The sequence below is a fragment of the Schistocerca nitens genome, chromosome 3 (assembly GCF_023898315.1).
Source record: "Schistocerca nitens isolate TAMUIC-IGC-003100 chromosome 3, iqSchNite1.1, whole genome shotgun sequence".
NCBI classification, from domain to species: Eukaryota; Metazoa; Arthropoda; class Insecta; order Orthoptera; family Acrididae; genus Schistocerca; species Schistocerca nitens.
Window position 1 is genome coordinate 809,587,539 of NC_064616.1, and position 17,331 is coordinate 809,604,869.

At 44.6% G+C, this 17,331-nt stretch overlaps 1 protein-coding gene across 1 annotated transcript in view; it reads right to left on the bottom strand.

Moving 5' to 3' along the window:
- Positions 1-292: 292 nt before the first annotated feature.
- Positions 293-17,331, bottom strand: part of LOC126248839 (neuronal cell adhesion molecule-like) — a 760,994-nt gene continuing 743,955 nt past the window's right edge. Inside the window, exon 3 of the mRNA XM_049950257.1 lies at positions 293-458. Within this exon, the coding sequence (XP_049806214.1) occupies positions 385-458 (74 nt within the window). The 3' untranslated portion in view covers positions 293-384. The remainder of the gene's footprint in view (positions 459-17,331) is intronic.

Here is a 17,331-nt window from a genome sequence, read left to right on the forward strand (position 1 = left end):
ACACCGAAATACTGTACCAATTCAACTGTGAAGGCCTCTTGTTTCGAGGTCTATGTATCATGATGGAGAGTTTTAGATTTGTCACAAATAAATTATTATCAATAATAATTCTATGGCCAAAGGATCTGGAAATAATAACAATGACATCAATTAGCTATGTATTTATTATTAAGCACATGTTTTGAGATACAGTTTGTTAAAGTATCTTTTATTGACACTTTTTGCAGCAATTTCATTTCTTGACAAAGCTTTTTTTTGTTATACACAATAATTTGCAAAGCTGTTTTCATGGCATATGCAGGGTGGTGATCAGCCTAAAAAGATTGTAAAGGTGCTCAGGGTAGGTTGTGCCTCTAAATTGCTGTGGAGAAAAAATTCGGCCATTCAGGCCCTTTGGCGTGCAAATATTATTGGAGCGCCAAAGACGGTGTCGCCAAAAACATAATCCATTTGGTTTCCTAGAACCAAACAAGAGAGCAATACAAAAATTGAACATGGGAAGTAGTGAGAAACAGTCCGAAAAGCTTGTAAGAGTGTTTCAGGGTAGGTTGTGCTGAAAAATAGGTAGATGCGAAGAAAAAATATCGATAGGTTTCGCCGTTTCCGAGTTAATTGGGCTTGAAGTTAGCCAAACAGGCCGCTGCGGCCGAAAATTCAAGCAGCGCGCTAGTCGGTTGTGCCAAACGTGTTCTCTGTTTGGTTTCCTAAAATCAAACAAGGCAGCGATAAAAAACTTGGGTATGGGACGGTAGTAAGGTTCGAACCCGAGCCAAAGACAGTGCAGTATCTTATCATCTACGCTACGATAAGCGTGCGCGACGGGCTGATTGGCTAACTTCAACACTAGTTGACTGTGAAACAGCACAGCATATCGAATTCTTTCTTAACAATTATTTCTCAGCACAACCTACTCTGCAACAGCCTTACAAGATTTTCAGATAACACAAAAAGAGCTTTTAAGCAAAGCAAGACATTTTTTGATGAGAACTGGGTCCGCAACTTTCGCGAAATCTTTAAATGAAATCATTCAGCCTGAAAGTGACCATATGACAAAATTGCAATCGAAACATATACGCAAATAAAGAACAAAAACAGCTTGAAGCTGAATGACTTCATTTAAAAACACAAGTCACTTGTCAAAATATCCTTGTATGTGACAGATGTTTATTGGACTTAACTATCAATTTCCATAAATCATAATAGAAATATCTATTATCACTGGCACGAGTGCGCGTTTGTATGTATTTCACAAATGCATTTGTGTAGCGCTTGTGTGTGTGTGTGTGTGTGTGTGTGTGTGTGTGTGTGTGGAGAGAGACCGCGGGAGTTAAAGAGAAACAAAGGGAAAGTAAATAATACGATTTCTGAATGAGCAGCTTTCATTCAGCAGCGAAATGTGCGCCGAAATCAACCATTAGTACCAGATTACCAGATTAAAACAGTTTGTCGGGCCGGGAATTGGGACTTGATCTCTGGCTTTGGATGGCTGTTTCGTAGGAAAAAAACGAGTGCATAATGAGTGGGTTGCTTTCTGCGAACAGCTACAGGCGGGGTTCGATTACCGGCCTGACGGACAGTTTTAATCTGTCAACGCATTTTCATCCAAAAATAGTGTGCTATGATGTATTTGGATTAGACGTACCAGCATTACTTGTTCACCAGTTCCTGACTGACGTACTGAAACACTTGGAACTGTAACGATTTACGGTCACGTCAATATTCACTGCAACGCGTACCTTTTTTAACAGTTCTGTCATATCTAGTCACTAGCCATGAGTAACATTTTCCCCCAAGGTTACAATGACTCTCTACGAAAAATGAAAATCTAGTAGACTTTCACAGGAAGTAGCTGGTGTATCTTCAATACGCGCCACCCTGTTTATTGTTTCGCATTGGCTGTAAATACCGTCTCTATTAATATTTTGCCAAACATGTTGCATCAATTGTTACCTAAAAGAATATAGAATTATTAATATTATGGTTATAAGAGATATTCACGTTAGAATTGAATAATTCATTACCTGTACATTGATAAATGCGATACAATGTATCCTATGAATTTCCTCGGTCCTCCTGAAACTCAACACACATTCTGAAGGGCACATAAAAGATTAACACTTTTGAAGAAATAATGAGAAATGAAACGTTGTGGAGTAAGACTTTTTGTGTACCTCTTTAAACATGTGACGTTAATTTGAAATTGGAAGTTGTGGTAATATTAATATCATCAGTGTGACAACCAGCGATGGAGTCATTCTGAAGGTGTTCAAAACATATTCAAGGAGAAAAATGAAAATCAAACGCTTCATTTATACTTATGTTTCAAATAGACGCAAACGGAATGAATTTCAAGAAAGAAGCAGACATTCATTTTTCTCCTCTCTGTCAGCTTTCAGTTTTACTTATTCTGATACTAAGGTAAATCCTTTCTCTCTCTCTGTCCGAATTATTTTCGATTTCGATACCCGTAGTCAGCCACCCAGGGTTAGTAATTATTAATGTAAGAAAAAAGACGCTTTTCCCTTACTTTTTCATTTCGTCAACGATTAGCTAAAGTAGAACATTCCGAATATATGAGTACTAGGCCACACTAAAGAGCGACTGTGTGTCATAAGATTGTAAAGAAGAACTGCCACCGAAACAGAAGTATTACGATACGAAAAGTTTGGAGCGACATACCTCTGTGACGCCTGGCCGCTAACACTATTTGCGGAAGGCAACTCACGGACGTATTATAAGCATCTACAGGAAGAACAAGTAATGCCCTAAAAGAGAACTATAAGAATAAATTTACATTCATTAAAAAATAAAAAATAAAAAATATACGCGTAAATTCTTTCTTTCCACTTTTCATCAAATGAAGGTTATCAGATTACTTCAGTAAACGTACAGAGGAAGAGGGAATCTCGTACTTCAGTCATTAGTGACACATCTTTGGGTTTCTCATCAGTAAACACTATTAGTACGAATCTGAGCAAAATAACTGACATAGTTGTAACTTGATGTTACATGACATGTCGAGTGCAGAGGAGTGGGAGGAACTGGTTTTTGATCTGGCCGTCAGTGCGATGTATGTCTCATCTGCCACCGGGACAGGGACGGTGGAAGGCAGACGGCACTAGGAAACAAGTTTTCACAGGTAAACAGGTAGCCATGTGGTAGCACGCAGTTTTCCGGACCACATACTATGTAATACTGAAAATTAATCTGATCTTGTAATTAATACCGAAAATGGCAGGAAATCGGTAGTATACAGTGTCTGGATGAATTATCATTGCCAGTATTAGGTGAGCCAAGATAAAGCAAAGTACAACGTTTGAAAAGGATGTTTCAAGCAGGGATTTCTCATATAAAGGGATGAGTTATATGATGAACACTTTAAGAGTTATTCTTGCTTAGAAATACGAGTACATAATGAAGTAATGTAGTAGAAAATTAATATCTGTCAAACAAAAAGTGATGCCAGTCCTTAAGTGATATGGACCGGAGTGCATTTATCTACAGTAAACTGTATTAATTATCTGGCACCCACTGCAAACTGCTGATGATCTTCAGTCACGATTCTCAAGTAATTAACAATAGACACATGCACACAGGAGGCAGCATGCAGTCGGGTTAGTATATAGTAATAACAATATATCTTTCGATTCATAGATCTACTTGTTTATATGTGTTTGATAATTAATTACTCCAGACGCTGTGTAATATTTATGACCACAACTTTATGATTGAACGACGCAATGTTACTTCTGAGTGCATCACAGCAAAAGTGACGAAAAAAAAATCTCACCAACAAGAGGAAAGTCTGAGACACCATCAACCGATTCGGCTCATATTCGGCAGATCGTTAAAATGAAGGACTCTAATACATTTTGGCTCACTTACATCCCTCCCCTCCCTTTCTACCTTTTTTTGCACAAACCAACCCAATGTTCATGACACACAATTGACACAAAATTATCGGGATTCTTTATCATCTTATATGGTGTTCACTAGCATTTATTTCCGAGAAAGCTATGAAAGAAATTTTTATGACTCTGGCGTGTGTACCAGTAAGGTTAACGCCATTCAAAGAAAGCGGCAGAAAACAGAGGACTCTGTCTGGACAGCTGAGAAACTGTCTGTTCGATTCTTACATGCACTTTGCAGTATTTTTTCCACGGATCAAAGTGGGCAACCCGAGACCTGGCCACCATGTCATTTCCCACCCCGAAGGAACCAAGGAAAGCGTAGTGAACGTGGAGCACAGGTACAATGAACGTCAATGGCTTATCTAATTATTTTACGATTATTTTAAATTAACATTAATATGCCGGCTGCTGTGGTCGAGAGGTTCTAGGCGCTTCAGTCCGGAACCGCGCTGCTGCTACGGTCGCAGGTTCGAATCCTGCCTCGGGCATGGATGTGTGTGAAGTCCTTAAGTTAGTTAGGTTTAAGTAGTTCTAAGTCTAGGGGACTGACGACCTCAGATGTTAAGTCCCATAGTGCTTAGAGCCATTTTAACATTAATACCACCGAGAATAACAAGAAACCGGCGTCGCGAGGAGGAGGGCGCAGCAAGACGTAAGACTCATTGAGACTATCGACATACCGGGTGATAAAAAAGTCAGTATAAATTTGAAAACTTAATAAACCACGGAGTAATGTAGATAGAGATGTAAAAATTGACACACATGCTTGGAATGACATGGGGTTTTATTAGAACCACCCCATATTTGCTAGACGCGTGATAGATCTCTTGCGCACGTCGTTTGGTGATGATCGTGTACTCAGCCGCCACTTTCGTTATGCTTGGCCTTCCAGGTCCCCAGGTCTCAGTCCGTGCGACTATTGGCTTTGGGGTTACCTGAAGTCGCAAGTGTATCGTGATCGACCGACATCTCTAGGTATGCTGAAAGACAACATCCGACGCCAATGCCTCACCATAACTCCGGTCATGCTTTACAGTGCTGTTTACAACATTATTCCTCGACTACAGCTATTGTTGAGGAATGATGGTGGACATATCGAGCATTTCCTGTAAAGAACATCATCTTTGCTTTGTCTTACTTTGTTATGCTAATTATTGCTATTCTTATCAGATGAAGTGCCATCTGTCGTACATTTTTTGAACTTTTGTATGTTTTTGGTTCTAATAAAACCCCATGTCATTCCAATTTTTCAAATTTATACTGACTTTTTGATCACCCGGTATAGTGTTTCCGAGATGAACGTTCCGATGACCAGAGAATATTTCGGTTCTAAGTGTGCAAGAGGTGGGGATCAACTCTTCATGACAGGAACGACCCAGCTCTTGGGTGGGTTATGGAAGACACTGCAAAGGAAAGTGCACAAAAATTGTCTATATTCTGGACTGTGGGTAGCTGCACAATGGCGCTCATTAAGGAACTCTCAAAAAATCTAGGATAATTTTCTCGCCATCAGCAAACATGTAGTGAGCTGCGTGTCCACAAATCCACTTCAAAGAATTTATCTTCGCTCGCGGGAAGTATCCCGTGTCAGGAAAGAGGAGCAGTTTAGTTGGTATCTGATGACATGTCGTACGGGTAATTAAGGACATCTATCGCACCGATAACCAACGCCTCTTGCCAATCTGCACAACGGGCGATGTTCGTCTGTGTCCAAAATATCACAGGTGACACACAACGGGATGTCTGCGGGGTGAGTCCCGTGGACGCGTGACCGGCACACTTGCTTCCCATTGACAGTAAGGTACCATGTAGACTGGACTTCGGTGTCAAGTTAAAAGAGCGCACACTGATCGCAAAACGGCAATCTAGTCGACGTGGGGATGCTTCCCCTCAACCACATTCGGCGACCTGTGCTGCTGAAGAAAGCCATAGATCGGCTTCGTGGATGTGAGTGCCCTGGCATTATCGCAGTACGGATGTAACTCAGGTCGAGGAAAAAGTGGCGTAAGTAAAAGAAGGGCGGCAGGACGTCCGAAATCGGGTCAGGAGCGGAGGGAGAGTGTGGTGCAAGGGCTTCCAGCAACAGGCTAGTCAGGCACGTCGGACAATGGCGCCACAACACCATGTGAGAGCCAATGAAAAGGGCTACCGCTCTGTCAGGCACTTGATACACACCTTAACCGCCCCTGCACTGCGGGATCGTGAGGGTCTCTTACCTAATCTTGGACAGCAAGCCGTGGCAAACAAATGAATCCAGTGCCGCTAATATGCGTCGGGCCATAGATGGCGGAATAGGAAGTGTCTGTGCCACGTGGGGGATACGTGACGCCAAATATACATTTACATATTGTGTCCGTTGCAAAAGATCGAGTGCTCGTAAATGGCGACCTAAGAGCCCAACTCGTAGTTGGGAAAGTCGGCGCCGGCGGTTGAGGGTAATCGTGCGTCGCAGATCACTTGCGAAGTCGTGTCCCAAGTCTTGGACAGTATCAGCTACACGCATAGGAGCAGCGCTGTCCGTAGGAACCCCGCACCACTAGCCATAGCGCCCGATTTTTGGACGTTAAGGCAGCTACCAGAAGCTTCGCCGTAGGTGGTAACCCATGCCAGTGTCTCCCTGACCTCAGCACGGCTACGAATAACGATGACGAGGTCGTCTGGATAGGCTGTGCAACTGAATACATGGTCAACCCACAGACATCCCAGAGAGACGTTGACGGAGGCTGCATAGCAACGGTTCCATGGCGAATGCATACAACAGTGCAGGGAGCGGGCAGCCTTGAAGCACTGATCGATGGATTGAGATGGAAGGAGTGAGACGGCCATTACGAAGTACACAAGACGTAGCTCCAAGAAGGACATGTGTTACGACGTCGACGGTAGTACACTACCGGCCATTAAAATTGCTACACCACGAAGATGACGTGCAACAGACGCGAAATTTAATCGACAGGAAGAAGATGCTGTGATATGCAAATGATTAGCTTTTCAGAGCATTCACACAAGGTTTGCGCCGGTGGCGACACCTACAACGTGCTGACATGAGGAACGTTTCCAACCGATTTCTCATACACAAACAGCAGTTGACCGGCGTTGCCTGGTGAAACGTTGTTGTGATGCCTCGTGTAAGGAGGAGAAATGCGTACCATCACGTTTCCTACTTTGATAAAGGTCGGATTGTAGCCTATCGCGATTGCGGTTTATCGTATCGCGACATTGCTTCTCGCGTTGGTCGAGATGTAATGACTGTTAGCAGAATATGGAATCGGTGGGTTCAGGAGGGTAATACGGAACGCCCTGCTGGATCCCAACGGCCTCGTATCACTAGCAGACGAGATGACAGGCATCTTCTCTGCATGGCTGTAACGGATCGTGCAGCCACGTCTCGATCCCTGAGTCAACAGATGGGGGCGTTTGCAAGACTACAACAGTTCGACGACGTTTGCAGCAGCATGGACTATCAGCCCGGAGACCATGGCTGCGGTTACCCTTGACGCTGCATCACAGACGGGAGCGCCTGTGATGGTGTACTCAGTGACGAACCTGGGTGCACGAATGGCAAAACGTCATTTTTACGGATGAATCCAGGTTCTATTTACAGCATCATGATTGTCGCATCCGTGTTTGGCGACATCGCGGTGAACCCACATTGGAAGCGTGTATTCGTCATCGCCATACTGGCGTATCACCCGACGTGATGGTATGGGGTGCCACTGGTTACACGTCTCGGTCACCTCTTGTACGCATTGACGGCATTTTGAACACTGGACGTTACATTTCAGATGTGTTACGATCCGTGGGTCTACTCTTCATTCGTTCCCTGCGAAACCCTACATTTCAGCAAGATAATGCACGACCACATGTTGCAGGTCCTGTAAGGGCCTTTCTGGACACAGAAAATGTTCGACTGATGCCCTGGCCAACACATTATACATATCTCTCACCAACTGAAAACGTCTGGTCAATGGTGGCCGAGCAACTGGCTCGTCACAATACGCCAGTCACTTCTCTTGATGAACTGTGGTATCGTGTTGAAGGTGCATGGGCAGCTGTACCTGTACACGCCATCCAAGCTCTGTTTGACTCAATGCGCTGGCGTATGAAGGCCGTTATTACGGCCAGAGGTGGTTGTTCTGGGTACTGATTTCTCAGGATCTATGCATCCAAATTGCGTTAAAATGTAATCATATGTCAGTTCTAGTATAATGTATTTGTCCAATGAATACCCGTTTATCAACTGCATTTCTTCTTGGCCATTTAATGGCCAGTAGTGTATCAGGTTATCCCATATTCGGGAGCTTGCGGATGGGAATGAGGAAACCATCGAGGAAACCGTCTGGAATCGGCAAGAAAGGTGACATAGCGTCCTGTCAAATTTCCGTCCGCACTGGCGCCAGAATTGGATGAAATGTACGATAAAACTCCAGTGGGAGGCCATCAGGGCCAGGCAACCTGTTAGCCCAGAACCCACCTCGATAACGTCATGGACTTCGTTCTTTCTGAAGTTAGCAAGCAGATCCAACGTCGCATTCATGTGAACAGAGCCAAAGGAGAGTCTGGAGACCGCCGTAACGTTGGCAGGGTTGTGACGCAGTTCACAGTACAGCAGAACATAATGTGCATGGAGTGAACACCATATACCCCGCTGGGTATCAAAACGCCGCCCATCATCGTTCGCAGGAACACTAATCAAAGTCTTCCGACGGTGACGTCGTTCCGCTATGACATTAAACATAAATGGACGCTGCTGCACTAACCTCTCGTCTGTGTGCGCCCTAAACATCCTTCAAGGTGGCAGTGAGAGAGGGATGTAATCTGTGCCTTGACACGATTCACCATCGGCTGGCACTCTGGCGAATACGGCATCATAGTACATTCCCAGGAATGGTGAAATAGAATTCCTGAGTTCGTCGCCGCCACGCCACAACCTCCCTTCCGTAACCAATCAAGGCCTTGCGAAGAGGCAGGCTTTTCACAGAGCACCCACCAAGACAGGGCAGATTGACAGGCATCACGGCGTCGACGACAAGCTGTCCACGTGGTCTCGATGAGCTGCCGGCAGTCGGGTGAAGTAATGTGGATCATGTTCAGTTTCCACGGCCGCGCCACACCCTTTGGCGGCAGAGACTGATGATGATGGTTTGTGGGACGCTCAACTGCGCAGTTATCAGCGCTCATTCAGATTCCCAATTTTTACTCAGTCCAATCTCACCACTTTCATGAAAGATGATGAAATGATGACACCCAGTCCCCAGGCGGAGAAGATCCCCAACCCGGCCGGGAATCGAACCCAGGACCCCGTGATCCATAGTCAGCGGCAGAGACTGATGGCGCAGATATATGCATCATAGTCAGAAAACGCAATGGGCCTGATTTCAGTAGCCTGCACGCCACTTAAAACATCGCGGGAGATGTAAACACTATCGAGGCGGCTGGAAGAATGGCTAGTGAAATTCGTAAACCGCGGACGATCGCCGTGAACATGCTCCCAAGAACCCACAAGGCTGAAGTGCTGGATATTGTCGCTATCGCGGTGCACGGGAAGTGACGTGGTAATTGGTCTTTGGGTATCTGGGTGCAATCGAAATCGCCTCCCATGATCAATGCATCCTGCCGATCCAGGAAAAGAGGCGTGACTGTCTATGAGAAGAACGTGAAACGTTCACGGCGGCGACCCGAATCAGATGGCGCATAGGCATTGGCGATCCTAACGTCACTAAACGTGAGACCCATACCTGTGGCATCAGGAAGATAGGCAATTGCATCAGCGAAGATACCGTCACGTAAGAGGATCGCCACTCCACTAGCGGTAGTTGAAGCATGGGGAACATATGTTGTAAAACCATGGGGAGAACAGAACGTTGCAACGTGCATCTCCTGAAGGAGAGCAAAGTCAACGTCCGCAGCATACAGCATGTGACGGTTTAAAGCCAGTTTGTGGCGTATGCGAATGGAATCGATATTAACCGTGGCTATGTGATAAGTCTGGAAAGGTCGCATCGCCATGAGGACAGGCGATTCAAACAAGGAGGAATCACAGGGAACTCCCTGTTAGGCCCCTGTGGAAGGGCACATCACTGTGACAGGGAGGGAGCCGATCCGATCGAGGAGGGTCCATCGTTCTTTACATCTCCAGAATATTCATCTCAGCATCGACGACGTCCGCCCAGGAGGCAGACGTGTCACCGGGCCGGTTCAGTGGAACACCCAGAGGTACACCCACAGGTAGCGCCAGACACAGAAAGGGAGGCAACCGTGTCAGACCCAGGAGGTGGAATGTCGGTGTCAGGAGCAGGACGCTCACTGGAGATGGAGGAGGGAAAAGACGTCGCGATCTACATCTACATCTACATACATACTCCGCAATCCACCATGCGGTGCGTGGCGGAGGGTACCTCGTACCACAACTAGCATCTTCTCTCCGTGTTCCACTCCCAAACTGAACGAGGGAAAAATGACTGCCGATATGCCTCTGTACGAGCCCTAATCACTCTTATCTTATCTTTGTGGTCTTTCCGTGAAATATAAGTTGGTGGCAGTAAAATTGTACTGCAGTTAGCCTCAAATGCTGCTTCTCTAAATTTCCTCAGTAGCGATTCACGAAAAGAACGCCTCCTTTCCTCCAGAATCCCACCCGAGTTCCTAAAGCATTTCCGTAACACTCGCGTGATGATCAAACCTACCAGTAACAAATCGAGCATCGCGCCTCTGAATTGCTTCTATGTCCTCCCTCAATCCGACCTGATAGGGATCCCAAACGCTCGAGCAGTACTCAAGAATAGGTCGTATTAGTGTTTTATAAGCGGTCTCCTTTGCAGATGAACCACAATTCTACCAATGAACCGAAGACGACTATCCGCCTTCCCCACAACTGCCATTACATGCTTGTCCCACTTCATATCGCTCTGCAAGGTTACGCCCAAATATTTAATCGACGTGACTGTGTCAAGCGCTACACTACTAATGGAGTATTTCAACATTACGGGATTCTTTTTCCTATTCATCTGCATTATTTTACATTTATCTATATTTAGAGTTAGCTGCCATTCTTTACACCAGTCACAAAAGAAATGGTTCAAATGGCTCTGAGCACTATGGGACTCAACATCTGGGGTCATCAGTCCCCTAGAACTTAGAACTACTTAAACCTAACTAACCTAAGGACATCACACACATCCATGCCCGAGGCAGGATTCGAACCTGCGACTGTAGCAGTCACGCGGTTCTGGGCTGAACTGCCTAGAACCGCACGGCCACCGCGGCCGGCACACCAGTCACAAATCCTCTCCAAGTCATCTTATATCCTCCTACAGTCAGTCAACGATGACACCTTCCCGAGCACCACAGCATCATCAGCAAACAGCCGCAGGTTGCTATCCACCCTATCCAAAAGATCACTTATGTAGATAGAAAACAACAGCGGACCTACCACACTTCCCTGGGGCACTCCAGATGATACCCTCACCTCCGATGAACACTCAACATCGAGGACAACGTACTGGGTTCTATTACTTAAGAAGTCTTCGAGCCACTCACATATTTGGGAACCAATCCCATATGCTCGTACCTTGGTTAGGAGTCTGCAGTGGGGCACTGAGTCCAACGCTTTCCGGAAGTCAAGGAATATGGCATCCGTCTGATACCATTCATCCATGGTTCGCAAGATATCATGTGAAAAAAGGGCGAGTTGTGTTTCGCAGGAGCGATGCTTCCTAAAGCCGTGCTGATGCATGGACAGCAACTTCTCTGTCTCAAGGAAATTCATTATATTCGAACTGAGAATATGTTTGAGAATCCTGGAACAAACCGATGTTAAGGATATTAGTCTGTAATTTTGAGGATCCGTCCTTCTGCCCTTCTGATATACAGACGTCACGGCGTTAGAGGACAGCGCGCCATCAGTAGCAGGGTCGTCATCTGTGCACACATCCGATGGAGGCAGTTTCAGAAGGGGTACAGCGTTGTCTCTTCCTTTTCCTCGGGGACCATTGGTTCCTAATATGCTGTTCCGTGGCGGATAGCGGGAGGCTATCGTCCGATATGTGGCCAGATGGCAGAAAAGCAGAGGCCGGTACAGCTCCATGAGCAACAACCATGGATCGGGACACACAGCTTGTACCTGGTGATGGTCATCATTCCTCTGCATTGCCTCTGGCAGATGCGTAGTAGAGACAGGCGATACATCCATCGGGTCGTCGAGAGGAGTCGACGCCGATGGATTTAGACGGGATGCAGTAGGCAGCACCGCCGCAGACGCATAAGATACAGGTTAACGCAGCGGGCTCCGCAGGAAGAGCGACGTCTCTGATCGGTGTCTGAACCAGGCTACGTCGGAGACATTCGGAACTGTCATGGCCTCTCCGGCCATAACCTCAACAGGCGCCGTGCAGGGTAGCCGCGCGGTCTCTGGCGCCTTGCCACGGTTCGCGTCGCTCCCTTCGTCGGAGGTTGGAGTCTTCCCTCGGGCATGGGTGTGTGTGTGTCTGTGTGTGTGTGTTTTGTCCTTAGCGTAAGTTAGTTTAAGTCAGATTAAGTAGTGTGTAAGGCTAGGGACCGATGACCTCAGCAGTTTGGTCCCATAGAAACTTACCACAAATTTCCAATTTTTGTACTGACAGGGCTCGGGAATACGAAATTTAGTTCTGCAGTGACAATTGCCGCTGTCTTGCTTTTATGTTTCGTCACAATGTTCTTCAATGACCGTCCGTCACCATCACACAATACACACTTTCGTCGGCGATGTGATTTAGTGGGTGATGTTTTTCCTCGTTCCCTGTATACGGTATAAATCTTCGACACGTTGCCTCTTTAAACACTAAAGACCTCGGCTACCTTGGTTACGGTAGCATACACCATAAGACACCAAAAATTTGCCGTCAATCAAATTCTCTTAGCTCCGAGATAGTGCACTTACAACTACACACGACATTGTTCTTACCACGACTGATTCTTACAACATATTGAGGAAATTTCATAGTTGCCTTTCGTGGTGAAATCCAACAGCGCAACTTGCAGACTAGCTAGCATCTGCATTTATGTTCAAGCATGCATTTCTCACGGTGTTTCCATATTTTTGTGCAATCCCTGTACATCTACGTATTCCGCTGGCCGATGTAGGCCTACAGTGCATCGCGAAAGTTACATCGTAATAATATTATCGATTTTCTTTCCTAGTTCACTAGTGTATTAAGCGAGGGAGAAATTACTGTCTACATGCCTTTGTATCCATCGCACCCTGTTCTCATGATCCCTAAACAAGACGTACGATGGCGGCAGCACGACATTTATGCGACAAAGTTTTTCGAGATCGTCTTCATTTCAAGGACTCCTATCCAAGTTCCCCGGACGTTTCCTTTACACTTTCGAGTGAGCTATACCGACATTTTGGGATTCTTGCGACGCGTCTCTGAATAAGTTCAATGCCTGTTGTCACGGATGTATGATACTGACTCCAAACACTGTAGCAATACTATAGGGCTGGTCGCAGTAGCGTCTTGATTACCATTTTCTTTACAGATGTGTTCAGTGTTCTAAGAACCCTTTCCTTTTCCTGGCAGAGATTTTACAATGTATAGGTATTACCCGTAACTGCTTCTACAATGTGTGGTGCTGAAGATAACCACTAATCTCGTAATCAGATACGATATAATTCCTTCTCATTGTTATCGGCATTGTTTAAAATTCATCCGATTCCAAATATAACGAATATTTTACGACCATTTCCAGAAAGGCTCCAATACCCTATAGAAAAGGAACAGTAACTGCCTCTCAAAACCTTACGTCCAAAAAATAACTGAATTAGCTCGGAGATCCCAGCACTACTGTGCAGATTATCAACGAGTTAATGTTCCAATTAGTAGATCCCTATGTAGGGCTGCAGTGAATGGTTATATTTATTTTACTTAATTTGGTTGCGTTTGAGTCTATCGGCCAATCAATCACTCGTAACATTGGCACCAGAACTGTCAACTATGGAAAAAGGAGCTTCCAATTAAATGCAGGCAGAAAGTTTGGTAAAGAGAGCTCACTACTCTCACTGAAGAAAGTATGTCAAAATTGGATTTCTGTCCTGTTATTCACCCAGTAACAAGTTTATGAACTATCAATAGTGAATGTTACTACGCCAATGAGAGAAATTACATAAACCCACGCAGTATCTCACGCACTGCAAAATCTCACATCAATTGTGAGCCCCACTCGCTTAAAATTCATGATAAAGTTCCTCAGATGCGAAATAACAGAAATTACAAGATAAAAAACATCCACTCGTTAAGATCGGCGGTAAACTTTCAAAGTTCTAAATCCCCCCCTGACGAAAAATGTTGTGTTTTCCAGGGACACAAATGTAAAGTTTTTCAAGTCCGCCTTTATACACTTAAGAAAATTTCAACACTTTCATGAAGTGATTATCATACTGCGCATTCATAATTCACAGCTACATCTGCCTGCAAATACTCCCGAGTCAGACTATTCACCTCCTAGGGCCGCCACTATCAGACTGTCTGCACCAAGATGGCTGCCCAGTATTTATATCCTCGAATTGCAACATGAGTGAAAACATATACTTTCTTTGTTCTGGAACATATAAAAGCCATAAATACATCGCTATACATATGTATTATGCGAGAAGCATGATTTTGCATGGACGTTTTATTATCTTGTCATCCTTGTTTTCAGCTTTTCATTCCACTCACTAGTTATCTTGTAAATTCTAATTCTATCATGCAAAACGTTATTTGTTGTTACATTGTCTTTAACAGATACAAAAAATTAACAGTAACCATACTGATACTTCTATAACTATATTTATTTTACAATACTGTCTGTACTATCAACATATTAATTAATGCTGCGGCAAAATTTCACTATCTTCCCCACGCGAAATACCCTTCCCAGCCTTTATTTCAAAACTGATAATCTAACAATTCTGTCTTGATTTTTTGATGCCTCTTTACGAGACCTATTCACAGAAACTTCGTTTGTAAAAATTAGTACAGGTGTCATCAACTTATGAATTTTTAACGTTAATATTGTTCACAGAATATTTAACTTAACTTAGAAACTATACATCGTACCGAAGGCGAGTCTGAAACTTAGCACTCGCCATCATGTTCTTTTATATGTGGTACTGTATTTCGAGTATCCTAACAGGTACACCTTTTTATTGAGATCTTTTATTCAGCATTTTAGCTTGCCCCTCTGGCCAGTCATGGCCGCCTTTTCCACCACTCTTTGCCCCCAACAGCCAGCGAGCACGAGGAATTCCGGCCATGTGTTTTCAGAGCATCCTGAATGTCTGATAGTAACCAGGATTTTTCATGCTTCCACATCGATCCAACGGCAGAAGCTCAAAGAGCGCCAACATCTACTGGTGGAACTGCAAAACCGGTGCTGCTGTGTGCACCTCAGCGCGGCCTCCGCCCGTTTCCATCCCTCTTTTTCTGTCGAACTCGTGGTCGCACGGCTACGTCTGTCTTTCAGCCCAAAACAAACCGTCCGGAGGCAGTCGCGTTTGGTCTCAAAATTTACGGACATCTTTTTGGGGGCTGTACGGTCACAATACCCCACTTGCGACTCATTCACACAGTGATGGGTGTCACAATTAGCAGTAAGTATAGTATCAAATCAACATAGTATCGCCCCAACTCATTAAGTATAGCACTCCGTCTTCAGGCCACGAGTAGCCTACCAGGACCACCCGACCGCCGTGTCATCCTCAAGGAGAATGCGGATAGGAGGGGCGTGGGGTCAGCACACCACTCTCCCGGTCGTTATGATGTATTCTTGACCGAAGCCGCTACTATTCGGTCGAGTAGCTCCTCAATTGGCACCACGAGGCTGAGTGCACCCCGAAAAATGGCAACAGCGCATGGCGGCCTGGAGGGTCACCCATCCATGTGCCCAACACGCCCGACAGCGCTTAACGTCGGTGATCTCACGGGAACCGGTGTATCCACTGCGGCAAGGCCGTTGCCCACTCATTAAGTATAGACAACGTAAAATTAACTGATGCAGTGGCACTTACTACCCTAAGCCTATCCCAATCACATATCTAAATATTAGTAGTACTGCGCATAAAAAAATACTCAACTACAAATCGTCAGACAACAAGTAACAATTAAACAGCTCCTAAAAACTAATGGCTAACCTCACGTATTCCTATATTTATGTGAAATACGGTTTTGTCTGGCAAACGCAATAAACAAAAGACAACTGAAATCAATATTCCGGTGGACACAATTCCACTGTTAAGAAAATTGAAGTTTACTACCAAGTAGTAGTTTTTTCCCAATTCGTTTTGCTGTTAAAAAATTCTGTACTTTTGGCAATTCACTTTTCTCTGTTTGTTAAAGGAACACAGACAATAAATTCGCTACACAATTTGTAGTCTTATGATGAGCTGCCCAGTGTCATTACAATAAGGCAACTCATGTCAGAGACGCCGTTTCAAGCTCACTTGCCACCCAGCTGACATGACATTGGCAAGAAACGAAAGTAGCCCAACGAGCTTTCTGCGACTGCTGATTGTCTGAACACCAAGGACCGGTCGGATCGAATGCCACCCCATCTGCAATTCAGACTTGACACAATCAACACTGAATTTCAGGGCGACGCCTGATGGAAATAAACAGATTCTAGTGCTTGTAAGGAGATTGTGCTAAGTACATTTCTGTCATAACAACTTTCGCCATTCAGAAACTGAAGGATCCAAGTCATTGCGACTGTACTACACTGAGACAAGGTTTCTCCCATAAAAATGAAATTATGATCTGCAGTCATTAATGCTTAGAGCTGACGGTTCAAGTGACTCGTGTCATGAAAAAGTATTAACAAACAAACAAGCCCTATTTAGAATAACAATCCAAATTTCCAGCTGTGTTTCTTAACATCTTAATTTAAGCTTACTACCACAGAGCCCAAAGATATCCTAATTCATAGGAAGATATTAATCAGTGCTGTACATGGAGCCAATAAAACCCATTGGCCCTCAGAAACGGAAACCAAAATGTTAGTTTGTACAGAAATACAATCCCTCAAATATGATAACAGTGACTTAAAAGTACTGTTAAGTTACTCTGCTCTTGATTAGCTGCTAAAAATATGGCCTCCACATGGCCCCTTACACACCAAGAATTATATGGTGTTGGTCCAAAACAAAATATCTATACCTGCATGGCTGCAACAGCATATGCCAAACATCAAACCAAAACAAAAACTCTAAACACAATTCCATATTACATTTCGATTAATAGCCTTCTTTTTAAGTTCAAATCAACTACCTATTAATTTCTAAACTGGACTATAGCTACTGGCACTTATAATATCATTATTCTTCTCCTCTCTACCATCTGCCAATCCTCTTAGCTTACTCACAGAATTTCGACACAATTGCACATATTTACTCTGAGTCAGCCCCTCC